The 14,382-nt window shown below is 40.9% G+C and overlaps 1 protein-coding gene across 1 annotated transcript in view; it reads left to right on the top strand.

The window, feature by feature from the left end:
- The first annotated feature begins 245 nt into the window (after positions 1-245).
- SLC44A5 (solute carrier family 44 member 5) overlaps positions 246-14,382 on the top strand; it is a 143,873-nt gene continuing 129,736 nt past the window's right edge. The window contains exon 1 of the mRNA XM_065410019.1: positions 246-1,633. Coding sequence (XP_065266091.1) covers positions 1,612-1,633 — 22 coding nt within the window. The 5' untranslated portion in view covers positions 246-1,611. The remainder of the gene's footprint in view (positions 1,634-14,382) is intronic.

Here is a 14,382-nt window from a genome sequence, read left to right as displayed (position 1 = left end):
TGCATAGAGGAATAAATTATGCATTTGCAAACCACTTGAGTCCAAAGGGCATTAATTCAGTGAGTTTAGGTGGTGTCAGTTGTTAAGGCAGATTGAACAAGAGGGGAGCCTGTACCAAGCCTGGGAGAGGAGAGACCGTTCTCCCTCCACATGTAGCAGAGAAGAGGGAGCTGTGCCCCTCCCCCCTTCTCTCCACACCTCATCCTTTTAAACTCTTGGCGGAGTTTCTGTTAACAAACCTCGCTTGGGATTTTCACTGTAGGGCAGTTTTAACTTCTGTCAGACTCCAAAAGAGCTGTGCTGAATGGAGCCAGCCACTAATGTTATACTCACCACCTGTCCTGATCATGTGTCCTTCCTAATTGCAAAGTGACTCACTGCGCCCTCCCTTTCACCCAATGAGCAACTGCATCCTGCTCCCATGGAGCACGCTTTTCATCACCAGACCCCTCTGCCAAAGTGGGATTTTCAAAACACTTAACGGAGTTAGGTGTCCACCTCCCATTGAAAGACGATGGGAGTGAGATGTCCAACTCGCTAAGGTGCTTTTGCAAATCTGAGTCTACACTAGCTTATGTAAGCGTAACGAGGGTGAATCTGGCCCTTGGTGTTTCTCGCTGTTAGTTACTATCTGCTGTTTAAGGTCTGGGATAATAATAAACAATGTTAATAAATAAAAATCTAATGCTATAGAGAATTTTAAACATATTACAAAACCTTAATTCCCATATCACTTCAAGCTTCCTGCTCTCGCTCTCTAAGAATATTTTTGTGCTAAGCTCTTTTTCATTCATTTTAAAGGGTAGCATCTCCCATTTGGGTTTTTACAGAGTGGGAGCTAAGGAGAGGCTAGATTAAATCACAAATGAACTAAATAAAGGGAGCAGGTTGTCTTTGTCACAATCACTTTTAGTGCTAATCACTGTCAGAGTGGGATTTAAAAAACCCCCATGAAATTCAGAAAAAAAAAATCTGCTGCAGCGGCAGATAATTTTAAAATTACACTGCTTGCCCCACTGACTTAGTTATATGCCTAATGGCAGAGAGAGTTCAACCAAGTCCAATTATCAGCAGCACCGGACATTCTCCTAAATTAGCAGAACTGTGGGATATCTTTCAAGAACATATTGCAAAAATGTAGGAGGTAATATGTTTGTTAAAACTCAGTAATTTAGAAGCTCTGTGCCATTTATTTCCTTTTGTTTTTTCTTTCTGGACCCAGCTCTCCTTTTTGTCTGTTCTCATTAATGTGTGCTTCTGTATGTCTGCTTCTTTGATAGGGCAGCTACACCGCTTTTACTGGTGCTCTCTGTCATCTCTCATTTCTCCTTCTCTCTTCCTGCTCTCCCACCCCTTTCTGGCTGTCTTTTACCCATTCCCATTTTTTGGATTCTTGTCCCCCTCTATTCTTCTCTTTTCTCATGTTGGCTCCCTTCTCTGTAGCTGTCCTGTTTCCCCACTTCCCTTCTCTGTTTATCTCTCATGCACCGCCCCCTCCTTTCTGAGTACACAGCTCTGTTAGGATAGCCAATAAGTTTCATTGTGCAATCCACAATCCACTTACAGCAAGTGGCATTTGACAGCTAAAGAAGGGAGAGGAGGCAGCTACTGATGGATCGGCAACCAGGAAAAGGTATACATCGTGGGGGGGGGCCATGGGCAGGGTCTCCAAAAAAAAAAAAAAAAAAAAAAAGGCATCCCTGCTCAAGAAAGTCCATGCCCTGGGTACTTTAATTGATAGGAACTTTGAGCTGTGAAAAATGCCCAGAAGTTTGAATATGTTCTAGCCAAAGGTGTTAGGGTGGCTAAGGTTGATACAGTTTGACCTTTCTATTTGCCTGGTACTAGCCTCATTTGTAACTAGGGTTATGAAAACCCTGCAGGGTTCAGTTTATGAAGAGGGTCAGGAGTGAGGGAGGCTGGTGCGGAGTTGGCGAGTCACTGAAACAGCCACAGATCATATGTGCGAAACCTTAGTTGAGCCTGAGCTAAAGTTTGTGAAGTGACACAAGGCTCATTTTCAGTGGTTTTTCGTCTGATGCGAATGTTTTTGCTTAGTACTGGTTGTGTCAAGGGGTCTGATGAAAAACTCCTTTCAGAGGCTCACATTCTGATGGGCAGCAGGACACATTTCTTCCTTCCTATCCCCAAGTTTTCTTGTGGCTTCCAGCCTCTACTAGCCTGGGGAACAAAGGACTGATATTCTGATACACTGCATGGTACTGCAGGTCCTCAGTATCAAGCCACTGAACTGCATATTGCTTACTAAGAGACTGAAAACACTCATAATACTAACATGGGTTTGTTTTCCAGTTAGATCGCTGCTCCTCGTTAGCCATGCAAAAGCTATTTTACAGATGATGAAAACAGTAACTCTAATTCTGTTAGTCAAACTGTGCACATAAAATTTTTAGACCTACCTAGTGTGCTGCCTCCGATTTATACTAATACTTTGGGCTCTTCTTCCTAGACCGATGCAGTTTGTTTGTATATTGTCAGTATATTTACTTCAAGGCCAATCAGCCTTTATTCATAATCAGACAGTTAAATCAAAAGTCTGTAGCTTTTGTCACACGCATACTGAAATGAACTGCTTAGTTATTACAATCAGTGTGTTTTTTGCATTGATATGTGAGCATTTGCAAATATGAATTACCTAATTAGGTACTATAAAATATAATCCATCTCCAAATCAAACTCCTGTTAGTAGAGGAAAGAGATTAATGTGATTATCTTACATCAGAGAGGAAGCAAAGGAGAGCGAGAGAGAATTCTTTTGCCATATTTTTAAGTATTGCTTTAGAGACTACGTGTCACATGATAATCAGTGTTGTTAATTCTTCACATGCCAGCTGCACTGACTCATCTTGAAATATAACACATCCATAGAGATTGCTGTTACCCTCAAATCTTGGTGTGATGGGCAGCTGTTGTCTGGAAAGCAAGTATGCAAAGAGCAGATCCGGCCCCCAAGTGCATGGAGATCAGCTTCTAGGCAGTATCAGGCAACATAGGTGTCCTCTAAAGAATTTCAGCTGCAAGCTTTCAGCTCTATTGAGGAAGAGGAAAACAGGCAGCACTAGAGAAAACAAAATAGTTCCAGTAAAATACCTCAGTATTACTTCTAATATGGGGCTGGGTGGTACAGCAGTTAGAAGAAGGAATGGTGTCTTTTTGACTCTGATCTCAATCCAGCAGAGTATTTAAGCACATCTGTAATTTCAGTGGGACTACTCGTGCTTAAAGTTACATGCTGTACTGGAGCAGGGTCTCGGTCACTAGCTTGCTGCTAACGTTGGGCAAGTTGCTTGGTTTCTTTGTGCCTCAGTTTACCTGAAATGATAACAATGCTTATCTACCTCTGTGTATTAAGACCCTTTGAGACAGTCACATGAAGTGGGGCATACAAGTGCAAATTATTAATAATAATATCAGTTAAGAGCTTTTATTTGAATGAAACAAATTTCAGCCTCTGAAGAATACCAGGGATTCTTTTCATTTTATGAAAAGACAGTAAAGGTAGAGAACCTGATGGCAAAAATAATAATTTTCCCATGTCGGCCCTTTTGTATGTATTTAATGGAAGATAACACTTACTGCGGTGTTCTGAACTCATTTGTAAAATTTAGAAGGCATCCTTTAATACTAAGCGGATTCTTCCCTGAAGAGTTAAGATTTGTGAAAGCTCTGGGATTAATGAATGTTGTCAGCAGAGAAACAGACGCTAGAGATCCAGGGGTAACAACAAAAACAGGCTTATTTTGGTTTGGTTTAGTTTACATTGATTTAAGATTAAGAGTGGATTATTACAGTTTAACCAGAGTAAGAATGAGTGTCCACACAGGGGTTGGTATTGGTTTAACTAAATTGGTGTAAAAACTGATGTACGTTAAACCAGTGCAACTTTCTTGTGTAGACATGAGGAGGTGAGACTCTATGCTTAGCTCATGGCTGCCCAGAAGGAACTGGCATTATGCTCACAGAACCAGAGGAAGAGATGCATGGGAAAGTCACAAAAGGGTTGGGCTCTAACAGAGATAAACCCCAGACAGTACAGACAAGTAGACTGCAGTGAATGTTTGAATGAAGATAATGGTGTCATTTGAACGCACATGGACAGTGACTAATACAACTTTAGGGTTAACAATGGGGTGAATTCACCACGATTCCTTGGGATATACTTCCTAATCACTTTTGTACTCCCGGACTAGCTCCAATTGTTATCTAGGGTTTGAATATCACCATGTCAGTTGCTAACATGTTTCTTTTAAAAAAGCAAATATGCTAAAATATTCTATTCTACTACTGTCTAGGCTTCTCTGCCAACCATAAAGCTGCATATTGCTGCTGTGTTAATGTTTCTATCCAAATTACACTGATAATCCAGTTGTTTGAACTGGGTGTAAGGATCCGAAGGTGCACATCTAGAAAGAACCCAGGGTTGTGGGAGCCCTGGATCTCTGACATTCCCTCCTCACCACCAAGGGAGATGTGCAAAGCACCATCTCACTAAACCTGGAAAGTCAGGCCCCACAGGAAGTTGTATCAGCACACCCCAGGCTTGCGGCCATCTGAATGGCCCACACTACTAGTTAAGCCTGGAAGTGACCTGGCTGGGCTGTCTGAACAACTCTGCAGGCTTCCTCCTGGTGCTGCTGCCACCATGTTGGACCCTGTTCTGCTCCTGCTTCATGCCTGATCTTTACCCCTTTCCAGTTCCTGGCCTTTCACCTTGCTCCTGACTATCAGCTCTGACTCTGGCTCAACCCTTGGCATTTGGTATCAGACCCAGGTGCCGATCCTTAGCTTCGATTCCTGGTCCTGACTCTAGCTCAACCTCCTGGCTCTGGTACCTGGCAGCTGACTCTGGCTCTGATCCCTCCCTTTTGTTCCCTGACCTGGACCCCTGCACTGCCCACTAGATCAGACTTCCTACGTCCTGGTTTCTAATATTGAAATTGTACATGCTCTGACCAAAGTGATCTACAGAGCTGGAAAAACAAAGGATTTACACTCCAGTTTCAATTAATACCATTCCTTACAACCCACATGCACAGATTGGCAGGTCATAGTTCTGGTGCATCGAAGTGTTTTATATTTTAGCAGGAAATGAAAAGGAGTTTTGACTTGTATCAAACTGTTGTTTTCTTGGACATAGAAAATCTTTCTGTTGGGGAGTGGCTTTGAGTGGTTTTATTCATTTATTAATTCAAATCTTAATGGCCCAGATCTTTGACTGCAGCCAATGAGTGCAGAGCACAGCTCAAGCAGGACTGATACAGAAATGTCTCTAAGCTACCACTGTGCCTCCCCAGTCCTGAGCAAGCTGTGTACCAGCCTGGTCCCTCAGTGTAAGTAAGCCTACAGGCTGCTCTAACTTGTGCTGATTACAAGGGGCAGATACAGTGGGTGGTCGATCACTGGGGTGTAGGGAAGTCCCTGTCATGCCGTTTTGCTCCTAGTCATGCCCCTAGGATTGTTGCAGGGATAGGGGATGGCATAGCCATTGCAATATAGCTCTATGCCATTGGAGCATCCCCCGACAGTAAGGTTAATTTCCTTTCACTAGCATGCTTTAGGTCCGGTGTCTACTGATAGAACAGCACAAAGAGGCTGTAATATGGGGAGAACGTGAGCTGAAATCTTTGAGAGAATATTCTTCTGACTGATGTGAGAGATTTTGCATATGTGGCTACGAATTCTCCGTTTGCTCTCAAATTTTTCTGAAAAACATTTTGTGCTCAGATACACTGTGCAATTTTTTCTGAAAAAGATAGAAACTGGCCTGGGTATCTAAAGGCAGGATTGGCTCCTTAATGTACTGGACCTTGGTTGTAATCGACACTTCAGCTTTTTAGTGGCTCTTAGATGCTGTTATGAAGCTAATTATGATCCCTTATTTGGGTTTTTAGCTTCTTAAACTGATTACAGAGAGTATTACAAATAATTGAATGCTGGGTTTATTCATATACTGTACCATGTGTTAAAGAAATGTGATTCTTGTGAATCTCTATGGGTGGATGGAATTGTGAAATCCTTTTAGCTTGTATATTCTTCAGGGCATGCACTCTGCTTTCCTTTGTGTTTGTACAACACATTTTGGGTGCTATAATTATACAAATCAATAACAATCCTGCTACCTATATAAAATATTCTTAATTTTAAAATCTTTATTTGTTAGTTTTCATAGAATGAGGTATCTACAGATGCTACAGACCATCACCATTCATTTATCTTATTCCAACTTGAGCTTCCATGATGCTCTTCTTTCCTGGTTCCCTTCCTAGCTTGCTGATTACTCCTGTAGAGTTTTCTTTAGTGTAGACCTGGGCTTTCTCTCTGTGTTGCATCTAGATTTCCTGTCTCTTTGTCTCTTTCTCTAGGTCCTCCAGAGCCTAGCTTGATCCCCCTCAATTTCCAAGTGAGTTTATCTGCTCTTACGGTTTCATGAACCACTTTTAGTCTCTTGACTGTCACATCTAGATCTCTGCCATTGGGCCTAGATCCTCAGCCCAACTAAGGGCCTAATTCAAAGCCTATTCAAGTTAATAGACTCCAACTAATGTCAATGGACTGTGACTCAAGCCCTCAGTCCTCTTTGTGCCACTCTGTCTGTCTACAGCATGGGGTAATGTGCTCTATGGAGGTGTGATTTCTAAAGCTTGCTAACATATTGCACATTAATTGGTTCAAAAAATCAACCCAATGATTGAAGCACCCCAACATTAGTGGACACTTTTGCATGTTTTATTCCTAATCTCGGTGTCTCTGTTCCCTCTCTATAAAATAGGAATAATGAAACCTCTCTGCCTCATTGGGCACTTGTGAAGATCCATTCACAAAGGTTTGTGATGTACTCAGATAGCACTGTGAGGAGAGTCATGGGAAAGCCCACGAGGAAATTAGTAATTCAGTGCAGCAGATAAGACTTGGGACCACGCATTTTAGGGCCCAGTTGAGAAACTTGTTTAAGTGGATGTTCAAGTATGTACTTTAAAATTAAGTATATTCTTAAAGTGCTTTCCTGAATTGCATCATAAATGAATATTGCAACAGTTGCTTCCTTCACTTAATACCATCCCTCTGGTGAAATAAATGAAGCAGGGTCTTGTGGGGGAAAATAGTATGTACTTTAAGATGGTATCAAATGCATATGCATAAGGGAGGCTGAATTAAAATTGCAGAGGCAACCTTAATTCTGACATTCCCTAATTTTCAGTGCTTGGCTTTTTAACCTGAAGTGTGTTTTAGAGGGGAGGGATTGGTATGGGATTTATATACATATACATCTTGTGTGTGTCTGTGTGTAAACATTATAAACAAGTCAATTGATTTTTCTTAGTCTAATTTTATTAAGTGTTCCTTCAGACACCAGCAGCATGATTCATTGCCATCTGTTTCTCGGAGCCATGGCCTCTGACTAAGACAACAATTGATCAGATGGGAGAATTATTTAACAGGGGCTTTACTTAAAAACTTACAGCAGAAGTTATCGCTTGCCAGAAGAGCCATGTTGTGCAGTGCAGCAGTATAACAGTTTCTTGGTTACTGTCGGGAATGTGCCTAGAGCCTGAATAACATTTAGGGAGCATTGACGCAGCACACCCGTACCATGCAGGGGGTCTAGTCATAACAGAGGTTGGTAGTGCCTGCATGACAGGACTACACTGTGTTATAACCAGGGGTGGTAACACTGTTCCATAATAAGGTTATAACACTATTTGATCTTGCCCAGTGGGACAGGACCAAGTGAGGTTCCAAGACATACCTCCAGCGTAATAAAGTCTGGGCCTTTGGGTTGAGGTTTTTGACTGGGACACCTAATACATTTTTCTACCTCGTATTTCACTTTAGATACAGATGGCTTCTGAAATATGTAAGTGTTAAAGTAGATTTACCTTAAAATTTACAAATGAAGGAAAAAGAAAAGATATGAAATGAGTTCAGGCAAGAATAGTAGTAATTAGTAAAAGTGCTGCTTTGAATTACTGCATAGAATTAATAAGCATAACAGGAAAAATTGACTATTTCTCTCTTTCTCATATTTGGGTGTTACAACTTTACTCCAAATGCTATTTAAAGACGTACAGTATGTTGGAAATAGACATTAGACTTTGGCATACATTTGTCCAGATACAAAGGAAAATGTGTCTGTAATGATTTAATTCTGTGTGTATTGAGTTTAACAAAAAACAGACGTTTGGGGAGATAATTAAACTGGAAATCAATAAACATAAACAAACAAACAGTATCATTCACAGTTATACTGAAGCTCTAACTTCAGCCCTCCTGCAAAAGAAAATCACGGGGTGCTAAAAATGAGTTGCCTGAAAGCAATCCATTTGGTGTGCTCACATAAATAAAGTTCCTCCTCTTCCCAAGTGGTGGCAGGATTGGGGATCTGGATATTTACCTGTTTCCTAAAGATAATATGCTTTTGTAGTATGCCACTGTGAAGATCCATGTTTATTGTATCTCAGTGACTTCCAGAGCAAATCTGCTTAGTTTAAAAAGGAAATATTTTGAAGGGATAGATATTTTATATCACCGACAGCCCTGATATAAATATATCACTGACAGAACTGTGATCTGAGAGGCAAGCTGGGTCCATTGCTTCCAGCACATATTCATTAGTAATAAAGCAGACCAGATCAGATCCTCCCTTACACTTGTGCAACTTTATTTCTTCCTGTTAGGTCCCCAGTGATACCTGTGGCAGGTTTGCACATGTGTAACACATTGGCACTTAGTAAGCCATTCTCTTTGCATATACATCTACCAAGCTTTATATTAGAATTGGAAAGGGTACAGAGAAGGGCAACAAAAATGATTAGGGGAAATGGAACAGCTTCCATATGAGGGGAGATTAAAAAGACTGGGACTGTTCAGCTTGGAAAAGAGACTACTAAGGGTGGGAGATATGATAGAGGTCTATAAAATCATGATTGGTGTGGAGAAAGTTAATAAGGAAGTGTTATTTACCCCTTCCCATAACACAAGAGTCATGGGGTCACCCAATGAAATTACTAGGCAGCAGGTTTGAAACAAATGAAAGTAAGTACTTCATACAACACACAGTCAACCTATGGAATTCATTGCCAGGTGATATTGTGAAGGCCAAAAAAATAACTGGGTTCAAAGATGGATTAGATAAGTTTCTGGAGGATAGGTCTATCAAGGGCTACTAGCTTAGATGGTCAGAGATGCAACCCCATGCTCTGGATGTCCTAAGCATCTCTCTGCCAGAAGCTGGGAGTGGACAACAGGGGATGGATTACTTGATGTTTGCCCTGTTCTGTTTATTTCCTCTGAAGCATCTGGCACCAGGCTCTCCCAGAAGCCAGGATACGGGGCTAAATGGACCATTGGTCTGACCCAGTATGGCCATTCTTATGTTCTTAAGAAGGATTAGCATCCGGCTTACTTTCAGCTCTTCAGCGCTGACAGGAGTGAAAACTTACTGTTGTAACTGAAGTTGGTAGATATGACTCTAATACACATAAGGTCTTGGGAACAGGTCTGTTGATTAAGAAAGCACCATTTTTACACAGTGGATCTATGCTTTAAAATATAATTAAAACTCAATAAAATGCTGAGGACAGCAAAAGATCAAACGACTGTAGATTTATATGCAATTATGTTAAAGTTTTATTCCTCCCACACATTTCCGTTTAGGAAGAATAGAACTGTAGTTAAAAAAGAAAAGAAAGAAAAAAGGCTGGCTGGTTGATGTAGTGTTCTCTAGATTGTAAAATTAAAACTGGATGGTCTTTAAACGTACAGGTAACTTTCAATTAAGTTAGTAGGATTTATGTTGCATACGTTTGTTGCTGATTCTTTATTTCAATATTTTAGGAGCAAACACATTTTTCTATGGCCAGGATTTCTGATAATCAGACTTGCATTGACTCTCTTAACCCCTCATATCTGGTACAAAATAGAACATCTCAGTGACTGTTCTGTCACTCCTTGTTTCCATGGATACTCCCTTTGAATGCAGTTATAATTAGCATGCTGTAGCCACAGTAGTTTGTCCTCTGAAAGAAAGAAGAACATCCTAGGGAGGATACGCTAAACTGTCAATGCCAGCACACTTAAACTTAAGTAATTTCTATGAACTATGAGGTCAAGTTAGTAAAAAGTGTTCTGGGGCTTAGGAGTTTAGGTGAAATGTTAAACAAACCAGCTAGAGCCAGATAGACCAGCTACAGTTGTTGGCAATACTTGTAAATGTGATTTGGTGCCTTACAGAAGATAGGATCAATCTGAACCCCAAGTTCCCCTTGTCTGTCCCCTGGACTCTATGAATGGCAGTTTATGGGAATTATGTTCTGTTAGGGCTCCTGCAGTAGTGAAATAGTGATGAATAGTGCAAGACTACATTACAATGTAGCTAGATCATTTAAACAATCTCCGCTATTAAAAGACATTATTGTTGCATGACTGCTGAAAACTATCTATCAAAGTTTCAGAAAGTACAATTCGCCTTAATATTTTATTTATAGGCAATTTCTGGGTGCTCAACATGGTAGTGAGTACCTCAGAGGGGTGTTTTGAGGTAAAGTATTATCTCTATTTGTTAAATAGGGAAATTGAGGCACAGGGCAATTAAGTGACTTGTCCAGTTCATGCAGGGGAAGTGTGTGGCAGAGTAGGGAACAGATTCCAGATGTGTTGACTACTAGTCCTGTATCTTAACCATATGACAATCCTTCTGCACAGAAGGCCCAATACTGTAAGATTCTGAATGCTCTCGGGTCCCATTGAGGTAAATGGTAGTGAGGGCCCTCAGAGGGTCAGTCCATAGCAGATCTGCTATAGCAGAGCAAAAGCTTTGGGGACCAAAAAAGGGCAAGCCTGAGGTTTACACTTCCTGAGTCATTTTCTTAAAGAGCAAAATCAGTTGCTTCTAACACTAGGTATGGTCAGAATTGGTTTTTCTTTCCTGCACGGATCAGACATTTCTTGCATCTTTCCTTGAAATTACCTCTGTGTATACTGATGGCTACATGAGTACTCCCACTCTTTATTATTAAAAAGAGCTGACCGAATGTGGGAGTTCTTGAGACAGCTGAAGTTTGTCAACTATCATCTTGGGCCAAATTCAGCTCCTATTAAGTCAGTGACATGGCTATCGTTTTCTCCAGTGGGAACAGATCTGAGCCCATTTTCTCATCTTTTAGAACTGAAGTAGAAATATATCCTTTACATTAAAGCCACCATCAGCTACAAAAGAAACGAGATCATTACTGCAGAATACTTGGTATACAAATGTAAACAGCATTATCAAGAATAAAGCATATTAAACTAAAAAGAAAAGTGCTTATGACAATGGTCTGACTAACTTTTAAGGTCCAGATGCTCACCCTATGTATATTAGTGGAGCTCCATTGAACGAATGGGTCTATGCTGACTTATACCAACTAGCTTCTCTATGGAGATTTAGGGCCAGATGCTTAAAGGTTGAATAGGCCTCAACTCTAGAGTGGTCATTCCAGATCATGTTGGGATCATATTGTTTGGACAGAGTGGGATAGCTTTCACTGCAGCTGCCTTTGTTATCTCTTTTAAGAGGCTGACTAGAGGACTTCAGTCTCTAGGGCTTCCATAACCACTACATTTTTCTTTTTAAAGAAAGAAAAATAATTTAAAAATATTCAAGAGCATAGAATTATTTATTTTATATTCCCTCTCGCCTTTCTAATAGCAATAAAACTTCCTTAGCTTGCCAACCAGTCCTTAACGTACACTAATTCACCAGCTCTCTAAAATACCAAGGGCTTTCCTTGCCGTTTCCAAAGAATAATATTGTATTACATTATTAGAATCATGAGGAACTGTAAACATTCACTTTACTTAACACATGCTGTAATTTCAAAAGGGCTTAGGTGGAAGTGATCTTTCAAAATATTGCAACATGAATGCGAAATAAAATAACTCACTTAGGGGGAGATTTGAGTACACTATTTCTAATAGTATACCAAGTTCATTGGGACCTGAACTCAGTGTGTGTGTGTTTGAGCAATGAATCACATAATGGGGCCTCCATCTAGGTACTTCCATAATAACATGAAATGAAGCAAAAATAACTAAATGAGCCAGAAAGTTTTGTCCAAAGAGGGCGGAATTGGTTGTAACATTCTCATTTAATTAAATCCTTAGTTATAACTGCCAAACTGATTTTGGATTATATTTTAAAACGTTGTATTGGGGGTTTGTTAATTAATGGCTTTTGCTGTGAGCACTCGAGTGAAGCAGTAAACAGATTGTATAATAAATATATATAATATAATGTTTGGTCTTAATGACATGGAGCAGCAATGAGCTAAGCTCTAATTCATACTACTGTATTTCTTCAGAAAAACTGAACAAGTCCTAGTTGATATTTCTTTAGAGATGACTATGTGTAGTCTGTTTTGAGTGAAATTACACAAACTTAATTAAACCAGTGGGCATTTCATGAACAAATTAAACAAGTTTAGGGCCAAATTTTACTCTTAGCTAAACAGGTTTAAATCTGTAGCAAATCAGTGGCATTCATGCATAACTATACCTAGAGCAGAATCTGGCCTTGAGTGTTAAATCTAGATATGGGCTTGAATCTAAACACCACCTCATTTTAGGGTTGCCAACCCTCCAGAATTGTCCTGGAGTCTCCAGGAATTGAATATTAATCTTTAAGTAAAGAAAATGTCGTGATAAAACCTCCAGGAATACATCCAACCAAAATTGGCAACCTGACCTCAGCTTTTGATATGGATTTAAAACTCAGTGGCTTGGAGCCCATCGCTAGTCATAAACATGATTAAGTGTGTATGAAGTGGGTCTTTGGCTGGCTGGAAGAGAAGTGTTTGACCCTTTAAGGGCACCCTGTGCAACTGGTAGCATAAGGGGAGGGAGGAGAAAGTTTACCTGGACAGAGTTGGGTAGGAGCAAGAAGCCGTTGGACCAGATTTGAGGGGGGGCACTCCCCTTTGAGCTGACTGGAAGTGGGGATGGTATTTGTACCCTGTGCAGTCTCAGAGAAACCTCTTTCAGCTGGACCAGGTTGGCAGCACCCACCCTCCCACCCATGAAGTCTAAAAAAGGACTGGCTTCCTTCATGATCCACTATGGGCATCACGCTAGTCTCCTGTTTTTCCTCCGGGCCTGGGAAGGAATTTTGCCCTCACTGCCAGATTGGCTGAGATGGTTGGTTTTTTTTTTTTTTGGCATTCCTGACGGTGAGTTTGGGACCTGGTGGCATGGGGCTGGGTTTTTAGGTTATAATGTTGCAATTTAGTACATAAAGCTTGTGGTGGATGTCTAGTGCAGGTACTCGGTATGGAAGGGCTACCATTACCGGATATAATAGATTGGAAAAGGATGTAAAGGAAAAGCATTCCCAAAGGGAGCTGAGGAAGGGGATTCGGGGCTCCTACATCTGGCACAGCAGGGAGCTGCCCCCTCCTTTTAGAACCCCTTTACCCCTCTTAAGAGGAGGGGACAGTATGGTCCCAAATATGGGGTGGCTGGAACCAGAGGTGGGGATTGTGTAAATTAAGGAAGCAATGATGACCTGCACTGTAGAATTTATTGCCGGTTACTGGGTGCTCTCAGAATTCTCTCTCATTCCAGAAAGTCTCTCAGAACACCAAGAATACACACACACACACACACACACACACACACACACACACACACACACACACACACACACACACACACACACACAGATGCTCTTCCACTTCCTAGATCGGAGGACTCCATTGCTGCTCTGCTGTCCTCAGAGCACCATCCCATGGTCGAGGAAGCAGAAGCCTTCCTGGCGATACCATCCACATAGCCATGCATTCACCTCCGGGAAATGTTTGTATTACTTCAAGAAATTGCATTTCATTTTACTCCTCTCCCATAGTATAGAATCATAGGCCTCTTCACCAGGTCATTTCAACCCTCCCTTCCTCTCTCCTCCTGACAAGGCAGGATTACTCCCAACAGAACATTTTTCTAGTGCATTGTCCCTTTCTAGTTTCAAAATATCCCATATGCTTCTAATTAATTATTTTTTTGAGTTTAACAATTAAACTGAGTTTCAAAAGTGAAAGTATAATGTCAGAAGATAACAACGTACTCTGCACAAGGCATAAGCATTAAGAGTAGGGACCAATCTATGAAAATATTTTCAAAACATTTGAGGCCCATATTTTAATCTATTTTTCAAATTAGGGAAAATGAGTTTTGCAGTAAGGCGACAAGCAAATTCAAGATTTAATGATTTGGTTCACTTGTTAGATCCATTTGTTTGCTCTAAATGTGCTAGGGTTGCCAGGTGTCCGGCTTTTCACTGGAACGCCTGGTGGAAAAGGGACCCTGGGGGCTCTGATCTGCACTGCTGACTGG

Source organism: Emys orbicularis, chromosome 8, assembly GCF_028017835.1.
Source record: "Emys orbicularis isolate rEmyOrb1 chromosome 8, rEmyOrb1.hap1, whole genome shotgun sequence".
Taxonomy (NCBI): Eukaryota; Metazoa; Chordata; order Testudines; family Emydidae; genus Emys; species Emys orbicularis.
The sequence above is the reverse complement of the archived record's forward strand: the minus strand, read 5'-3'. Positions and strand labels throughout refer to the sequence as shown.